This window comes from Herpailurus yagouaroundi, unplaced genomic scaffold (assembly GCF_014898765.1).
Source record: "Herpailurus yagouaroundi ecotype Mexico unplaced genomic scaffold, PumYag 180, whole genome shotgun sequence".
Taxonomy (NCBI): Eukaryota; Metazoa; Chordata; class Mammalia; order Carnivora; family Felidae; genus Herpailurus; species Herpailurus yagouaroundi.
The window spans coordinates 4,592,338-4,607,722 of record NW_024412411.1 but is presented as its reverse complement, the minus strand read 5'-3'; the positions used below and the strand labels follow the sequence as shown (position 1 = coordinate 4,607,722).

Genomic DNA, 15,385 nt, shown 5'->3' with positions numbered 1-15,385 from the left:
TTGCCGTGAGGACGAAGACGGGGCAGCGAGAGCCTGGCCTGTTGCGGGGGGCCCAGCACACCCGAGTGGCCTCCTTCTTGGAACCCCTCCCTCAGGATTCCTTGTCCTGCCTAGGGTTAAGGACTTCTTGGTATCCACCAGGTGTGGCCTGCCCCCGCTTTCACCTTAGGATGAGCATGAAGGAGGGTGTGTGGGTGAGACTGGCCAGTGCCGCACCCAGGCTGACCAGGAACATGAAGGGCAGCACCAGGTGGCTGCAGGCGGAGTCGCAGGAGCCCGCGGGCACAGGGCCTCCCCCTACCACGCAGCTGCAGTTGGCGTAGAAAACCTAGGGTGGGGAGGGGGCAGAGAAAAGCCTTCAGGAGCTTCCAAGGGCAAACAGCTGGCCCAGGCCCCAGAAGGCCCCAGAAGGCCCCAAGGGCACAAGCCAGCTGGGGTGGAGCTGGCTGGAGGCTGGGATTTCTGACCCCTGCAGCCAAGCACGACCCTGGACACGCATGGTTCACACACACATGGGCTGAGGCTGCCGGGAGAGGGAAGTGGTGAACAGAAAAGAGAGAGGGGCCTGGAAGAGCATCAGCCCCACCACACCACACTCACACATTCACACACACTCACATACACCCACACTCACACAATCATACACATACACACCACACACTCTCTCTCCCACACACCACAGTCCCACAACATACACTCACACACCCACCCACACACATACACCCACACTCACCCAGTCACATACACACATGCACATGTGCACACACACTCTTTCTTTCACCTGGTAATGCCAGAGTGTTCCAAATTCCCGACTGGCTGCACAAGGAATCAAAGTAACAGAGTGTTTTGGGGAAGGAACTCGGATTTTCCAGCTCAGGGTTCCTCTTCCAGGGCACTGGGTTCCAGACTAGACTCTCAAGAAAATGGAGATTTCTTCTCTCCAAAAGGATGGAGAGATGCAGGCAGCACAGTGGGCATCCTGGCTCAGCACGTGAAGGGCAAGGAAGGCTTCTTGGAAGAGGGGCGTTGGATTTGGGTCTTGAGGAATGAATAGGAGTTTTCCGAGAGGAAAACTGAAATGAGCAGAGGGAAGGTCAAATGCAAAATCCCATGAAAGTGGAAGGAAAGAACCTAGCAAATCTTTCAGTGAGCCTGGAGCAGAGCGTGCACGCAGGAGAGGGCAGAGGGGAGGCGCTCCAGGATTGCGTTGGGAAGACAAGGTGAACAGCTTGGGACACAAAAGAGGAACCTGGACTGCTGTTTCCAGAAACACAGTGCACCAGCACCCTGCCAATCATACTGCCAACAACTTAAAATGCTGGATGAAGTATTGAAAACATTGTCCTGAGTGCATCCATGAGCTGGCAGAAAGTGAAAAACTCGGGTTAGTATTAAGAGCCTGGAATCCAGGGAGGTGAGCAGAATCCGGAAATAAGCTTTGGCCGCGATATGTTTGCGGAACTTGTACTAGGGAGTACAGCTTTCTGAGGTCTGGGGGCTTCAGGGCCAGAGGATAAATCTTAGCCCTCCCTCCTGCCAGGGTGAAGTCTACTAGGAGACCCCCAGAAAACTGGGACCCCTCCAGAGGCTGAGGTCTGAGTAAAAGCTGACTCCTTTTCAAACTGTAAGGAATGGCCCCTAGGCTGGCCCAAGGGTGTGTCTCACTGTAGCCCAAATTCCCACCCCCTACCGTGGCCTGGAAAACTTCCAGCCTAGGATTCTTTCAGAAGTGGTCTAGACTGCCAGTCCCCTCAGGCGCCTCACAGGAGCAAAGCAAGCCAGGAAGCCTAGGCTTCTCTTCCCCATAGATCAGAGTTTCTGACCGGGTGCCCCAGGGACCCTCGGCCTCTGCTGGGAGACAGGTGTGCAGGGATGGGTCCCATCAGCCCTTGAGGGGGTCTGGTCGGCCTGGGGCAGCCTCTCACCTTCAACCCTGGCGGCCTCAGACACTTCCCATTGTGGAAAGGGTTGGGAGGCCCTGAGCTGGACCCTGGGAGCCTTGGGAAGATTGTAAGCTTGGAAGGGACAAGACCTGACAGTACAAAAGCTGCTCTGGCCCCTGGGAGGGGACGGCCCGGGGAGGGGGAGGGTGGGGGGCATGAAGACAGGCCAAGATGCCCAATGTGGAGAGAGTGGTAGGGAGGCAGGAGGAGGGGGTGGGGAATACAGAAAAGGGTTTTGATCTGAGAGATATTTAATAGATAAAATTAGGGCAAGGCAAAATGAGGAAGAGAGAGACCTGGGATTCAGGCTTGGGTAACTGGGTGCTCTTTCCATTGCCTCGCAGAGCGCCTGCACACGCTAAGGCTGAGCACACACCATTTGGACCTTTGCCTACAGGCTAAGCAGCCCATCCGGTTCAATGGAAGGACAGGTAAGGAGAGAAATATGCGAAGGCAAGATTACTGGAAGAGAAATCACCTGCCCCCGTGCCTTTTCTGGGGAGCAGAAGATTGCAGGGGTGGACACAAAGTGAGTGAGAGGCCTTTCTCTTGGGGTTTTCCCAGCCCTCATTCACATTCATCTAATTCTGGCAGGAAGTTCTTCCTATGGATGACTTCAGTCTCTCCAGCTGCCTCTGATTCTCACTCCTCAGGGGGATTCAGCCTTACCCCCTGAGCCCCAGGTCCCACCAAGCACCCACCTCTTTCCATCTTTCTCCTGGTCCTTTACGTGTTCATAAATGGTTACTGAGTGCAGCCATGCTGGGCGCTGACTGACCCAGCCCTGAGCCCATGAGCTCACCATCGACCTGGAGAGGCAGGCCAGAGACTATTCCAGGCCAGGGCGACAGTTCCTGATGCTGACCAGGGCCCAGCTGCACCTTCCCCCCAATACTATACCCAGACACAACCTCTGAGGATGCTCTGGGGAGGGGGCTGGGCTGGGAGGCCAGAACCCTGGGTTTTAATCCCAGCTCTGGCACTAAGTCTTTGGGCAATGCCGAATCCTTCCCTGGGCCTCCATTTCTCATCTGTATAATGGACATAGCAGGAGTGTGTATCACCAAGTGCTTAAAATGTCCCAGCCACTAGGCACGCTAAGTGCTTTTCGTAGGTTATGTCAATATGGCTCTTCACTTGCTATTCAATGAATTCAGCTGAGGCAAGCATTTGGCACAGTGGCTAGTATACAGTGGGTACTCATTATGATCACCTACATTTTATAGACCAGGAAACTGAGGCACAGATCAAATAATTTGCCTAAGGTAACAGAGCCAGTTATAGGTAGAATAGGGATTTGAACTGGGTGGCCTGGCCTTAGTGCTCAGGGGCCCATATCCACAAACGTTTACTGTTCTCTTAGGGATCTTGCCTCAGCTGGCAGGGCCTGGGGTCCTCTGGAAGGGTCTTAGGGAGATCAAACCCGGCAAGAACAGTGAGTGCTAAGGAGGCCCAAGGCCTGGGATTATGATTATTGCAAATACGGTTTGGTTTGCACAGCCCAGGTGGCTCCTGTTGGTTCTGAAACACCATTGACCAGGTGCTTTATTCTGCACTAGCCGTGAGGTCCAGGTCTCTCTACCTGGAGGAACGTTGGGCTTAGATGCTGATACCCAGGAGGATGCAAAGGCAGGGGTTCCGCATGACAAAGGTGGGGAGCCCTGGAGAGAGGGACATGGTGTCCTAATGACCAGCCTGACACTGTACCCCCCCCAGCACCTCCCCCCCCCACACATACACACATGTTAATCTACAGCCTGGGGGCCTGAGGAAGGCTGATATTATCCTCATTTGTCTTTGGGGGGGACTGAGGAGAAAGGGAAAGAGGAGTGGCTAGTCTCGGTGACCTTTTTAAGGTTCACAGAGTGCACGCTGCTGATTATTCTGCCCTCTCTTCTCTGCTGGGAGTCCCTTGAGGGTAAGGCCTCTTGCCTCTGGGTCTTCAGTCCCCAGCACAGGGCCTGGCACAGAGGAGGGATTCTGCGAAGGTTTGTTGACTGACTTGTTGACCGACCGGGCTCACTGTGCCAGCCTCCCCACCGTCTCCCTGTCTCCTAGCCTGCACTCTGCTCACCTTCCTCCACACTGTGGTCTCAAGTGTGATCAGACACAGATTAGGCCCTGTCACTTGCCTGCTTAAAACCTATCCAAGGCTCCCCATCACTCTCTTGATACGGTCCCTGCTGGTGGCCTGGCATTCAAGGTTCTTCTTTGCCTGGGCCTCGCTTTCCCTCTTTGAAACCTTATGCTTCTGCTCCAACAAGTTCTTTGCAGTTTCTTGAAACGCTGTGTGCATGTGTGCATGTGTGCATGTGTGCATGTGTGCGTGTGTGCGTGTGCCATGTGCACATGCTCGCTCTCAGACTCTGCTTCTGCTGCTCCCCCTGCCTGGAAAGCCCTTTCTTAGTTTGCTCACTCATCCTTGAAGATCCAGCTCAAAGGCCACTTCCCAGAAAGCCTTCCAGGACCCTTCCAGGCAGGATGTATCTTCTTCTATCCTTGTCTGTACTTGTGGGGACCCTTTTTCCTGCCTACCACCAGCCCTGGAATTCCTGACTTGTTTCCTTTTGCCTCTCCCCTGCACAGACAGCTGGAGCCAGATCTGGTTCACCCCTGTGCTCTGGGGCCTGGCCCATGGCTGGGCCCAGACTGGTGATAAAAGTTTATTGTGAGAATAATGTTCTACATCGGCCAACAGAAGGAGACAGACTGGCCAACAGATAGACAGACGGAAAAGCCACAGAATGAGAATGTCCAAAGATGGAAAGTGTGATGGGTGCACAAAGACAGGGAGGGGAGGAGAGCCCCAGGGAGGCAGAGGGAGCCGTCAGAGGCCGGACCCACCTGGCTTTTGTCCAGAGCCTCCTGGACCACCCGGCTTGTGCAGCCTGCCTGGCAGGGTGTGAGGTACTCCACATGGGTGCTGGGGTCGCAGATAGGGTTAAAGTCGTCCAATGGACAGGAGCAATTCCCTCTGCAGGCTGGAAACTGTTCTAGTCCAGGCAAGTTGCTGGGGGGAGAGAAAGCTGGCAGAGTTAGCCTGGATTCCTGGCCGCCTCACCCCTGCAGCCCAGCTCCCCACCCCAAGAGCAATGCCCACATGTTTCAACTCCACACAGAGATTTGTTCACTGTCAGGGCTGTTCCATGAAGGTGCAGTGGTGGGCACCTTGCAATGGAGATGTGCAAGCAGGGAGATGAACTAGAAGCTGCGGGAGGCCTCCCAATGGGAGAAGCAGGGAGCACAGTCGGATGGAGGCCTCTGAGACCCCTTCTAGCCCCAACACCCTACAAGCCTTTGAATTTTTGCAAGCATCTCCACTCTTCAGTGGCCCTTCTTTAGGGAACACAAGATAAACTCATCCCAGAATTTAGTTTCAGATGAAAAGTGCTTTTTTCTTGATGAGCTGGATTGCTTCCTCTTCTTAGAAAATTCGAGTTATGTGTGTTGGGACCAGTCAGGGCACCTGACTAGCTGCAGGATCACTGACCTGTCCCTGCCTCTCACTGGGCCTCAGTGTCTCCCTTAGCTCAGCTGGGGACCCCCTCCCATCGCCATCCTGTAGTTTCACAACCTCTCAGCTCACATCACTACCCTGTTCACTGTAGCTACTGCAGGACTTAGTCCTGCCAATTCCCTCTGGAGGGCCTGCCCCCAAGTCCCAGGAGTGCCCCCACTCTAGTCAGCTGGGGCAACATGGGGTGGACAGGGGCAGGAGATCAGAAGAGAGGATGAGTTCAAGGGGTAAGTCACCCTGGGAGAGGTGCAGAGGGGGCCCCTGGGACTCAGAATGTGACCTGACTTCATAACTAAGAGGGAGAAAACCTGCCAGGGAGCCTATGGCCAGGCTACAGAGGAGGCCAGAGTGGCCAGCTGAGGGTCCTGTGGACTTAGGGTGGGTATGGACAGAGTGGCAGGCCTGGCCAGCTTTGTGCCATCCCGGTTCCCTGGAGAAGAGGCCCAGCAGGGGCAGGGGAAGTGAGTAGGACAACTGTTGAGTCAGCCAGCCTGTAGCCAGAGTTGGGAGTGGGGAGGGAGAGCATCGGGGCAGAGGTGAGTTCTACTCCTTCTCCTTCCCTCAGAGGAGTCTCCCTCCAACGGGGGGGGGGGGGGGGGGGGGGGCCGGGAGATCATCTCTCCCTCCTTTTCTGCCAGGCAGCGGAGGGAATGGGCTGGCACTGCTGGAACTGAAGCTGCACCAGGGGACTCCATCCAGGGGCAGACCCTCGTCAGGAAGGCCGAGTGGATGAGAGCTGGGGGCTCTTCCTCGGCCCCTTGCTCCTGTGGGGAGAGCCCTGGCGTCAGGCTCGGCCCCTCCCAGCTGGACAGCCCTGGGTGAGTGACTTCACCTCTCTGAGCCTCTCTATCCTCATCTGTGAAATGGGGATAATGGTAGGACCCATCTCAGAGATCCTGTGAAGATTCAATGAGACAGAATATGGGAAGAACTGGGCAGGACGCTGGGAGCACGGGAGACCCTCAGTTCTTGGCGGCTGTAAGTATCATTAGTTGGGCTGGAATATGAGAAATTCTCCTTAATTTGCTCAGTTTGTCCCAAAAGGCTTCTTCACTGAATTAGAGCCCAAAGCTCAGTTGAGTGAATTGCACAAAGAGGAGAACACAGTGAGATGAGATGTCAGAGTCAAGGTGAGAGGCAGAAGGGAAGGGAAATTGGCATGTGTGCTAGGTGACTTTTTTCCATTTCCTTTTTGCAAAACTGGTGCGAAAATATCCATTTGCTCTTTACAAATCATTTAAAGGCTCTGGCTCGCTCCTCAAACAGGGGACTTTAGAGGGCCTGGCTAAAGCTCCACCAGCCATGCCTCGAACAAGGGCTCTGCAGACAGGAGGCAGTAGAGTCGCCTCAATGGGAAAAGAAGGGAGAAGGAAGGAGGGGAAGGGAAAGGGAGATGGGGGAGAGGTTTTATTGTGGGACCAGGGACAGAGGGAAGAGCTGCGCATTTCTGGGCCCTGAGCTGTGCCTCCTGCAGGTGGGGAGAGCTGGCATGTGGGTGGAGAGAGGAAGTGCCCAGAGAGAGGTGGGCACGGAGACAACTGGGGAATTCTAGCTGCATCTTGGGCCAGCCTGAGCCTGGAGCAGTTCCCGGGAAAAGTGAAATCATTCTGAAGAGGCAGCAATGTATCTTCCAACATCCTCTCGAAGACAGACCCCACTGGGAGAGGGCACTTGCCTGAGGCAGGGTGGGGGGACAAAGAGATGGAGAAGGGAGATAGGCATCAGAGGCTTTCCTCCTGGTACTGCCCAGATGTGGAAAAAGAACTCTGTAAATGTTTAAGGTCGTGGGACAACAGAATTTTAGTTGCCAGGCTCTAAAAACCCCAAATCTTTGAGGTCTGTAAGCCAACTCTTTCCTAGAGCTTAAGCCTTTTCTGCAGCATCCATGATACATGGCTTCCAGCCCTCTGCTCGCCCCCTCTCTCTATACTCCTGCCCCCCCTCCCCCAGGGATGGAGAGTATGCAGGCTCCCGGGCCAGCCTTTCTTCTGGCCAGAAACTAAGTGTTCCTCAGGCTGAGCTGGGTCCTGCTCTCTGACGTGGCCTCTGTCTCACCTCCCCTTGGCCCACAGGGCTTGGCCACTCTGGAGATGCCATCCCCACGAGTGGCTTTGCCCTGCCTTGGCTTCCATCTTTCCGCAGACCCAAACTGTCCTGTCTGTGATGTTCCCTGCCCCTTCTAGTGATGTCTGACACCTTCACCGGAGACCCGGAGACAGAAGTCCCACTGCTCTGAAGGTAGGTGGGGAGGGGAGGAGAAGGTGCTGGTGGAAAGTGAGATTTGAGGTAGATGGGTCCCCTAATTCATCTGGCCTTGTCTTGGCCCCCTCCCTGACACGTCTCCCCGCCTGCTTATGCTCACGCGCTCTCACACACACTCACCCAGGCTCGTGGGTGATGCCTGCAATCCGGTGGGTAGGGCAGCCCATGAAAAAGAGGGGCAGGCTGAGAAGTAGGCAGAACAGCGCCCCCAGCAGGCAGAGGGCTCCACAGCGCATGGGGCCCAGGTGGAGGCGCTTGACCAGCATGCCCCCCACCACGATGCCTATAATGGCCGATGGGATGGTGAGGCCGCCTATGAGCAGGTTGGCGTAGGACGCTGTGACGGAAAACTGGCGCTCCAGGAACTTGGGCAAGAAGGTGGCCATGCCTGCCACCATGGATGACATGCACACCTGAGACAGGACCACCAGCAGGAAGATGGGGTGGCGCAGGGTCCGCAGCAGCACCCTGGGGAACACTGTTGGGGAAGCGGGGAGAAGGTCAGAGTGGGCAGGCCAGCCATTCTTTCATTTCTGTGCCATCCTGCCCTGTTCAGTTTAGACAGATCTATTCCTTCCATCCCATCTCATTTAATTCTACTGCATTCGCTTCCATCCCATTACAATGGACTCCTGTCCATTTAAGTCTATTCTGCTTTTGAAACTGTTTCATTACATTCCATTGAGTTAGATTGCACACTATTTAATCATGCTTCTTTCCGTTTGATTCTATCCAAACTTTGACTCCATGTAGTTCTATTTGATTCTAGTTCATTCATCTCATCCCACCTCATTCCATGTCTACCCATTCACATCGTAGTTTTCCCACTTAGTCCTTTTCATCCTGTCCTGCTCTAGCTCTTTCCAAGCCAACCTGGCCCTTCGTCTTCCCTCTGGTGTCCCCAGCACAAAACAGAAATAGTTTGTATTTCTCCATAGCACTTTACCTAACATACCACATGTTTCACTCACTCAGCCATTTTCTAGTCGCTCCACTAGAATATAAACTTCTTTTAGAGCAGGGGGGATTTTTGACTGTTATGTTATTTGCTGAATCTCCAGAGCCTGGGGCATAGCAGACGCTCAATAAATATTTATGGAATAAATGAGGGAATGAACAAATGGACAAACAGGCCCATATATGATCAACTATCAAGATGCTGGAGCAGGACCAAGACCTCCAGAGAAGGTGAACACTGAGCAGGCTCAGTGCTGGGTGGCTTCTCAAGGCAGGACAGGGGTAGGGCCTGAAGAATGGGTCTGAAGGAAAAGGAATCCCTATAGGGACGCAGCAGGGACAAAGGCACGGAGAAAGGCATAGAAGTGACGGGTCTGGCTTTGACGACCTCCCCGGTCTCCTTTTAGCTCCTAAACTGATGTCCAGCATACAGGTTTCCTCACTGCAGATCTGCTAACCCAAAGGGCATGTAACATGGGGTAAGTCTGAAAGAGCTTCAGGGCCTTCATCAGCTGGGGCAGCCAGGGTGACGGCCAAGAATGCTTCCTGTTCTAACATGCGCAACTCTCTCTCCACTAACATCAAAAGAGAAAAGACGTGTTTCTGCCCGCAGGAGGGGAGGTGGAAGTTAACTGGAGGCGTAGGGGAGAGAGGAGGAAAGGCCTTTCCAAGATCAGAGGAGCAAACCACCTGGCAGTCGGGACTGGTAGGGAAAGACAGCCATGGGGCTCTTCTGGGCCAAGTGGGGGGTCCCTTTTGTTCCTGCAGTGGCAGGACCAGGGCCTCTGTCACTTGAGATCTCCATCTGTCCTTAGAGCATGGCCAGAGCCCAGTCAGCTGGCCCTCTGGCCCTCTGGCCCTCTGGGCCAGGCCAGGAACTGTTTCCTTAGGCGCCAGAAAATAAAGACAAATAGTCTAGGCAGGGTGGGTAGGAGCTGGGGCTGTGGAATCCCCCTTCCTTGTCCCAGGCCTGCTTCCTGTCCTGAGTCCCTGCCACGCAGCGCATTCAGCCAGCACTTGGAATGAGAAGGCATCACACATGTGGCCTTTACCCCAGACAGCTGCTCTGGCCTCCTTCCCTCCCATGAGCTACCCTGGCCAGGACTGGCCTCATTGTACAGACGGGTACCATAGAACTCACCCAAGTTCCCCTCGAGAGGCTGGGCCATGGCCAGGAGTTTCCAGAGGTTTCCTGACTCCGAATGTAAAGGTCATTCTGTCTGCTATTACCTCCCCTGCCTCTCCCACATTCCTGTGCCCCTCTGGTTGCCTGACTCCAGAGGTCTGTCTCCTTGTTTCTATCCCATTCTCCTGTGCTAATCATTGCAGTGCACTTTGTACCCATTCTCTATCTCTCTTCAACATCTTCAGCCTATCCCTAGAACAGATGGAAAATTCCTAGAGGCAGGGCTATGCCTTTCACTTAGATAGGGATACCTAAAGGGGAACTCCAGGGGCACCTCCATTAGGTAGCTACCTCCCTTAGCTTAGTACAGTGTCTCCTCTATCACATAAGCTAGGGCTTCTCCCCATTCAGAGACCATGTCTTTCTTATCAGACAGGAGCCTCTCACAGCTCAGAGGCCATGTCTTCCCTCACTTTAGGGGGACTATGTTTCTTCCATTTGTCAAGGGCCTCCCTTAACTCAACAATAGTATCTCTCCCATCAGACAGGGGCCTCCTCCAGCACAGAGGCCACCTCTCCTCCATTAGACAAAGCATTTTCTCCCTCCATTCAGGGTCTATGTATCCTCCATTAGACAGCACCCCCCCCCCCCCCCCCCCCCCCCCCCGCCCCCCAGCACAGAGATTGTGTCTCTCTCATTGAATAGGATCTCTCCCAGCACAGGGACTATGTTTCCCCCAGACAAGGACCTTCTCTAACTCAGGGACTGTTTTCCCCTAAGAGTTTAGGCCTCCTGCAGCTAAGGGCCATGATTCATCCTCCCTCTGGCTCCCCCATGGTCCCATGTGGTCAAGGCCAAACCTCAGGTCACTATGATTTCCCCAGAACTCAGCAGTAAAACTTAGAAGTCAAGCTTGCTGACCAACTTCAGGGCCTATGGCTAGCCCTGCCTCAGTCTCCTCTAGGCTCATGGAGAAGCTGAAACAGCCAGAGACTATCTGCCCAGGACACCCGCTCCAGGATCCAATTTCAGTGATTGGCCCCAGCTTCCCTCTGGGCAGAAGCCAAAGCAGTGATTAATAAACTCTCCTATGGAGAGTGTGCTGGGGCCTTCCAGCAGCTGTGGGTGATCTGAGGTTAGGAAGTCAAAGCCCCTCCTGTCTCTAGGCCCAGCCCCATGGGGTCCAGCCCCCTCCCCCCCCCCCCCCATTCCCTGGGGATACTGAAGAACTGGGCGCTGGATTACTGGCATCCCAACAACAAGTCTTAGGACACACTTCCAAGAATTGGGCCTAATTTACTTCCTGTTTCAAAAGTCCTCAGTGGGGGCAGGGATGGGTGTTGAAGCAAACCCTGTGGTTATCACCCTCCTAAACCATAGGCAGCTCACCTTACTGTCCCAGGACATGGTCAGAATAATAGCAATAGGGCACGGGTGGTAATCGAAATAAATAATAATTGCACCTTATATAAGTAAAGTTGTTTTTTTTTTTATATTATACAAAAGGCTTTCCATTCATCACCCCATTTGCTTCTCCTAATAGTCCTTGAGAGAAGCAGAGCAAGGATTATTGGCCCTGAGGGTTCAGAGAGCTGAGAGGAGGGAGAGCCAGGCTTGTTGGGGGAAGGAGAGGAGTAGCACTTGAGCTTGACCTAGAGGGACAAGGGAGATTTTGATAGATAGCAATAAAAACTGATGTTCCAGCCAGAGGGGATCATATAAGCAAAGACTTACAGGAGCGTATGGTGCTCATGAGGGGCCTGTAGGTGTGAAAGATAAATCAAGAAGGGCAGGAAGGGGCTGGATCCCGTGCAGCCTCAAATGCCCCTCTGGTCCCCCTTCCCCATATCCTGGCCTGAGCTCTCTTACCTTTGATAAACTGGATCACAGTCAGGTCTGGTGCAATCTGGACTAGGCCATCCTGCTTCTCTGGAGGTTCCCGCAGACTCTGCTCAGAGGGAGAATCTTCACCCTGGAAGACATACAACCCAGGCAGTCAGCTGGATGCCAGACATTCTGCCCAGATATGCCTGTGGGTGTGGAAACACTCTGAAAGAGAAGAGGGTATGGGGCTGTCACCTCATCGGGAGCAATAGGGGCCAGCAGTGTTCCATTTGTTCTTGGCTCCGAACAGGCCAGAATGGATTGTTGCTGATGCCTGCTGGCTGGGGGTGAGACCTCTCTGGTGCCTCAACACCCTGTAAGACCTCAGGACCTTTGCTTCACCTTGGTGGGGGAACCCTAAGAAAGGCTGAAGTTGGGTGTCTTGCTAATCCAGCAAGATGGGCATTCATAGTAGAAGGTAAGTTGATTTGAAGAGAAAATAACGATCTTACATATACATGTACGTCCAAGTCAAACCTTGTTCAGGGTCTCTCCTCTGCTGGGCTCTGAGCTCTGCAAGAGCTCAGGGATCATCTTTATCTTATTCTCTGTTGAACCCTTGGTGCCTAGCATAGGGCCTGAGGTAAAATAGTGGGCATCTGATAAATATCCATGAGAAGAAGAAACGCAACAGATGTCTCTAACAGGCAATGGGTGCGGCCAATGCTGGCCTCTTGGAAGAAACAATGAGATCAAAAGGAGATGCTAATGTGATGCAGGCAAGCTTGTACACTGCTCAGAAGTGGGTTCAGTTTGGTTCGGAATAGGGCAAAACGTCCACACTGAGTACCCCAGGGGCCTAGAAGAATGGGGGTTCCAGGATATGCCAGGCCACCAGTATGTGGGCTCCTGCTCCATCCTCCCTGGGACCTGCAAAGGAAGGGGTCTTACACTTCACACCTGAGCAAAGAAGCTGTGAAGTGAGGTAACTTGCTCAACATTGCACAGAACTATGATCTGAGCTCAAGCTTACCTGAGTAGAAAACTCATGCTTTATCCACTAAGCCCTGTGAGTTGGAGGCCCTGATGCAAGACAGGCAGAATTGGGAGGCACCTTTGTGGTGTTATGTGGAGGGGCCTGAGAGCCCACACTTTGGGTCTTACCCACTCTGGGTAAGTTACCGGGGGTCTGTTATTCATTTATACCTTCGAGTTGTGCTGACACAGCAGCCACCGGCCATGTGTGGTCCCTGAGCACCAGGATTGTGTCTTGTCCAAACTGAGATGTGCCATGAATACCAAATACAGGCTGCATTTCAAAGACTTCGTATGAAAAAGATGGGAAAATACCTCATCATTAGTTTTTTTCATATTTATGATGTGCTAAAATGAGAATATTTTAGATATAGTGGGTTAACAATTATTAAAATTAATGTCTTTAACTTTCGAATGTGCTGCCAGAACATTTAGAATTACATATGTGGTTCACATAATATTTCTTTTGGACACACTGTCTTCAAGAAAATCAGGGAATCTCCCTACGCCTTTCTTAGTCCTAGCTAAGCTATGGAGGGCGGTGCAGGAAGGTCCTGGGACCCCAGGGAGGGGTACTAGGCCTGGGGTACTTCCCAGAAACAGAAGCAGGAGGGGCTAAGGTAAACAATTAACTTCCCAGCATTTCTCATCAGGGATGGAAGGACAGGCTCGACCTTTGGACGAGACAGAACCTTGGACAGGCAGAACCTTGTGAGTTCCTTGTTTTCATGTAAACAGTAAAGTCAACCACAGTGTCTGCATGTACAACCCTATATGGTCTACCCAGCACTTTCACATCCACTGTGTCATCTGATTCCCATAGCAGTCTGGTGAAGGGGTTATTACCGCACCTATTTCACAGAAAAGGAAACTGAGGCCCCAGAAAGGGAAGTGTCACCTAGGGAGCAATGGGCAGAGCAGGTTCTCAAATGTGGGTCCTATAGTACCACACTGTCTCATGCTGTGAAAAAGAGCATGGGGTTTGGAGACAAGAGGGGAGGGGCAGACCTTCAGGAGCTGGGAGGCCAGGGAAGGCATCCAGGAGAAGTGAGGTTTGAGATTTGTGGACTGGAAGGAAGAGGTTATTTGAAGCAAGGGCATAGTCTAGCAGGAGTGTGTCTGGGGGAAGGGGTCTATCAGTGCAGAAAGTGATGGGGAAGCCATCCTGACTATGGGTAAGAGTTGCTGGGGCAGGAGCTGGGCGGTTGGGAGGGCCATGCTAAGGGACTTTACTTGGGCCTTATCTGGTAGGTACTGGGAGCACTGACCTAGCTCCAGTCCTGTGTTCTCCACAAGTTCCCGCCTCTCTCTCCAGATCTGTTCGGAGGACTCCTGACTAAGAGCCAGCTCCTGAAACCGAAAGCCTTGTGATTTGGAGTTGGACACATCTGGTTGTGGTTTGCCCAGGTCAGCAGGTTAGAACTTCCCCTCTCGGGGCCGTGTGTTGACTGCTGCAAGCCTGCGGGACACCGGACACCATGTGTGGTCCCCCACATGAAAGGACCCTGTCTGCCGGGCCTCCAGGGAGTCATCCTCAGAGGAAGCTGGGTTCCTGGAAAGCTCTATGTGGAGCTGTGACCCCACGGAGCCACGCTGACCCTGGCAGGTGATGCCCTCAGCTTCCATCACAGGTGGCCACGGCAAGCGGCCACAGGGAATGGGGTTATCTGCTAGACTTCCTACCTGCTGCGGGAGGGAGGTCGTGTTTCTAGCAGAGTGCCTAGAGATCTGAACTTCACAGAAGATTGTGACATGCTTCGGGCTTTCTCGTATTGAGATCCGTGCAACAGGCCATGCCTCTCTTTTCCCTTTGACTACCAGAAAGCTCAGAACCAAATACGTGGTTCAGTTATAACAATTGACTTCATCTTTGTGGTCCATGCGCCTATGTTTCTCTCTCTCATTCTGACAAACTTTTGCTGCTGTTTCTATTTTCCCGCTTCTTGGTCTCGGCTGAGTGATTCAGCCCAGGTCCTGCAATGCTCTTCCTGGGTCTGAATCCCAGCGCCACCATTCACTAGCCATGTGGTCGGGTTATTTAATCTTTCTGTAACTCGGCACCTCAGGTGTTAAATGGGGGTGATAGCTGCATCTACTTCATGGGTGGATTACAAGGATTAAATGAGATAATACATACCAAGGGCTTAGAACAATGCATGGTACAGAGTAGGCAATAGATGTCAGCCTAATTCCCCACTCTTTTATTAGCACTGTACGTGAATTTGGTGCGAGCTGTAAGAAGAATATTAGGGGAAAAAAAGATAATTTTTCCATTATTTTTCAAAACTCTAAAGAGCTGGCTGGAGCAGAGAAAGATACTAAGAACAAGCATTCCTGGTTGTCAGGCATTGAACAACCCACTTCACACTTTGTTTCATTCTTACAAAACCCCCAAGATGTGAACGTTGTGATTATACCCATTTTATGGATTTCAGAATTGTAAGTGCAGAGGCAGGATTCATACCCAGGCTGGTTTGGTACAGACACCATATGTCTAACTCCTGTTGCTGGCCTCCCGCTAGGCCGGCACTCAGACACCTCAGGCACCAAGGAAACTCTTGGGCCAGATCAGCTTCCAGTCAGCTCTCTTCTTTAGCCTCAGTCTCCTCGGCAGTCAAACGGAGGTACTGGACTAGATCGGTGTTTTGAAAACTGGGTTTTTAGCAGCAAAACCCTTTCCCCAATTGAAACCTCACTCCAAAGACTGGTATCAAAACTCA

General features: G+C 52.8%; 1 protein-coding gene and 1 long non-coding RNA gene across 10 annotated transcripts in view; one reads left to right on the top strand and one right to left on the bottom strand.

Moving 5' to 3' along the window:
• Window positions 1–15,385, bottom strand: part of SLCO2B1 (solute carrier organic anion transporter family member 2B1) — a 63,021-nt gene that overhangs the window by 15,027 nt on the left and 32,609 nt on the right. For all 8 annotated transcript variants that reach the window (XR_005794665.1, XM_040489364.1, XM_040489366.1 and 5 more), the window contains 4 exons: window positions 11,676–11,778; window positions 7,843–8,200; window positions 4,788–4,953; window positions 165–328 (listed from right to left, as the gene is read on the bottom strand). Coding sequence is in view for 7 of the 8 variants with exons in the window: in XM_040489364.1 (XP_040345298.1) it covers window positions 165–328; window positions 4,788–4,953; window positions 7,843–8,200; window positions 11,676–11,778 (791 nt within the window). In the remaining variant the exon portion in view is untranslated. The remainder of the gene's footprint in view (window positions 1–164; window positions 329–4,787; window positions 4,954–7,842; window positions 8,201–11,675; window positions 11,779–15,385) is intronic.
• On the top strand, window positions 1,273–14,532 carry LOC121039286 (uncharacterized). Of its 2 annotated transcripts, XR_005794669.1 has the most exons (5): window positions 1,273–1,384; window positions 2,288–2,374; window positions 7,603–7,698; window positions 11,941–12,108; window positions 13,981–14,532. It is a non-coding gene; the product is annotated as an uncharacterized LOC121039286 (long non-coding RNA). The 2 variants fall into 2 exon arrangements; XR_005794668.1 differs by lacking the exon at window positions 1,273–1,384 and having other exon boundaries at window positions 2,247–2,374.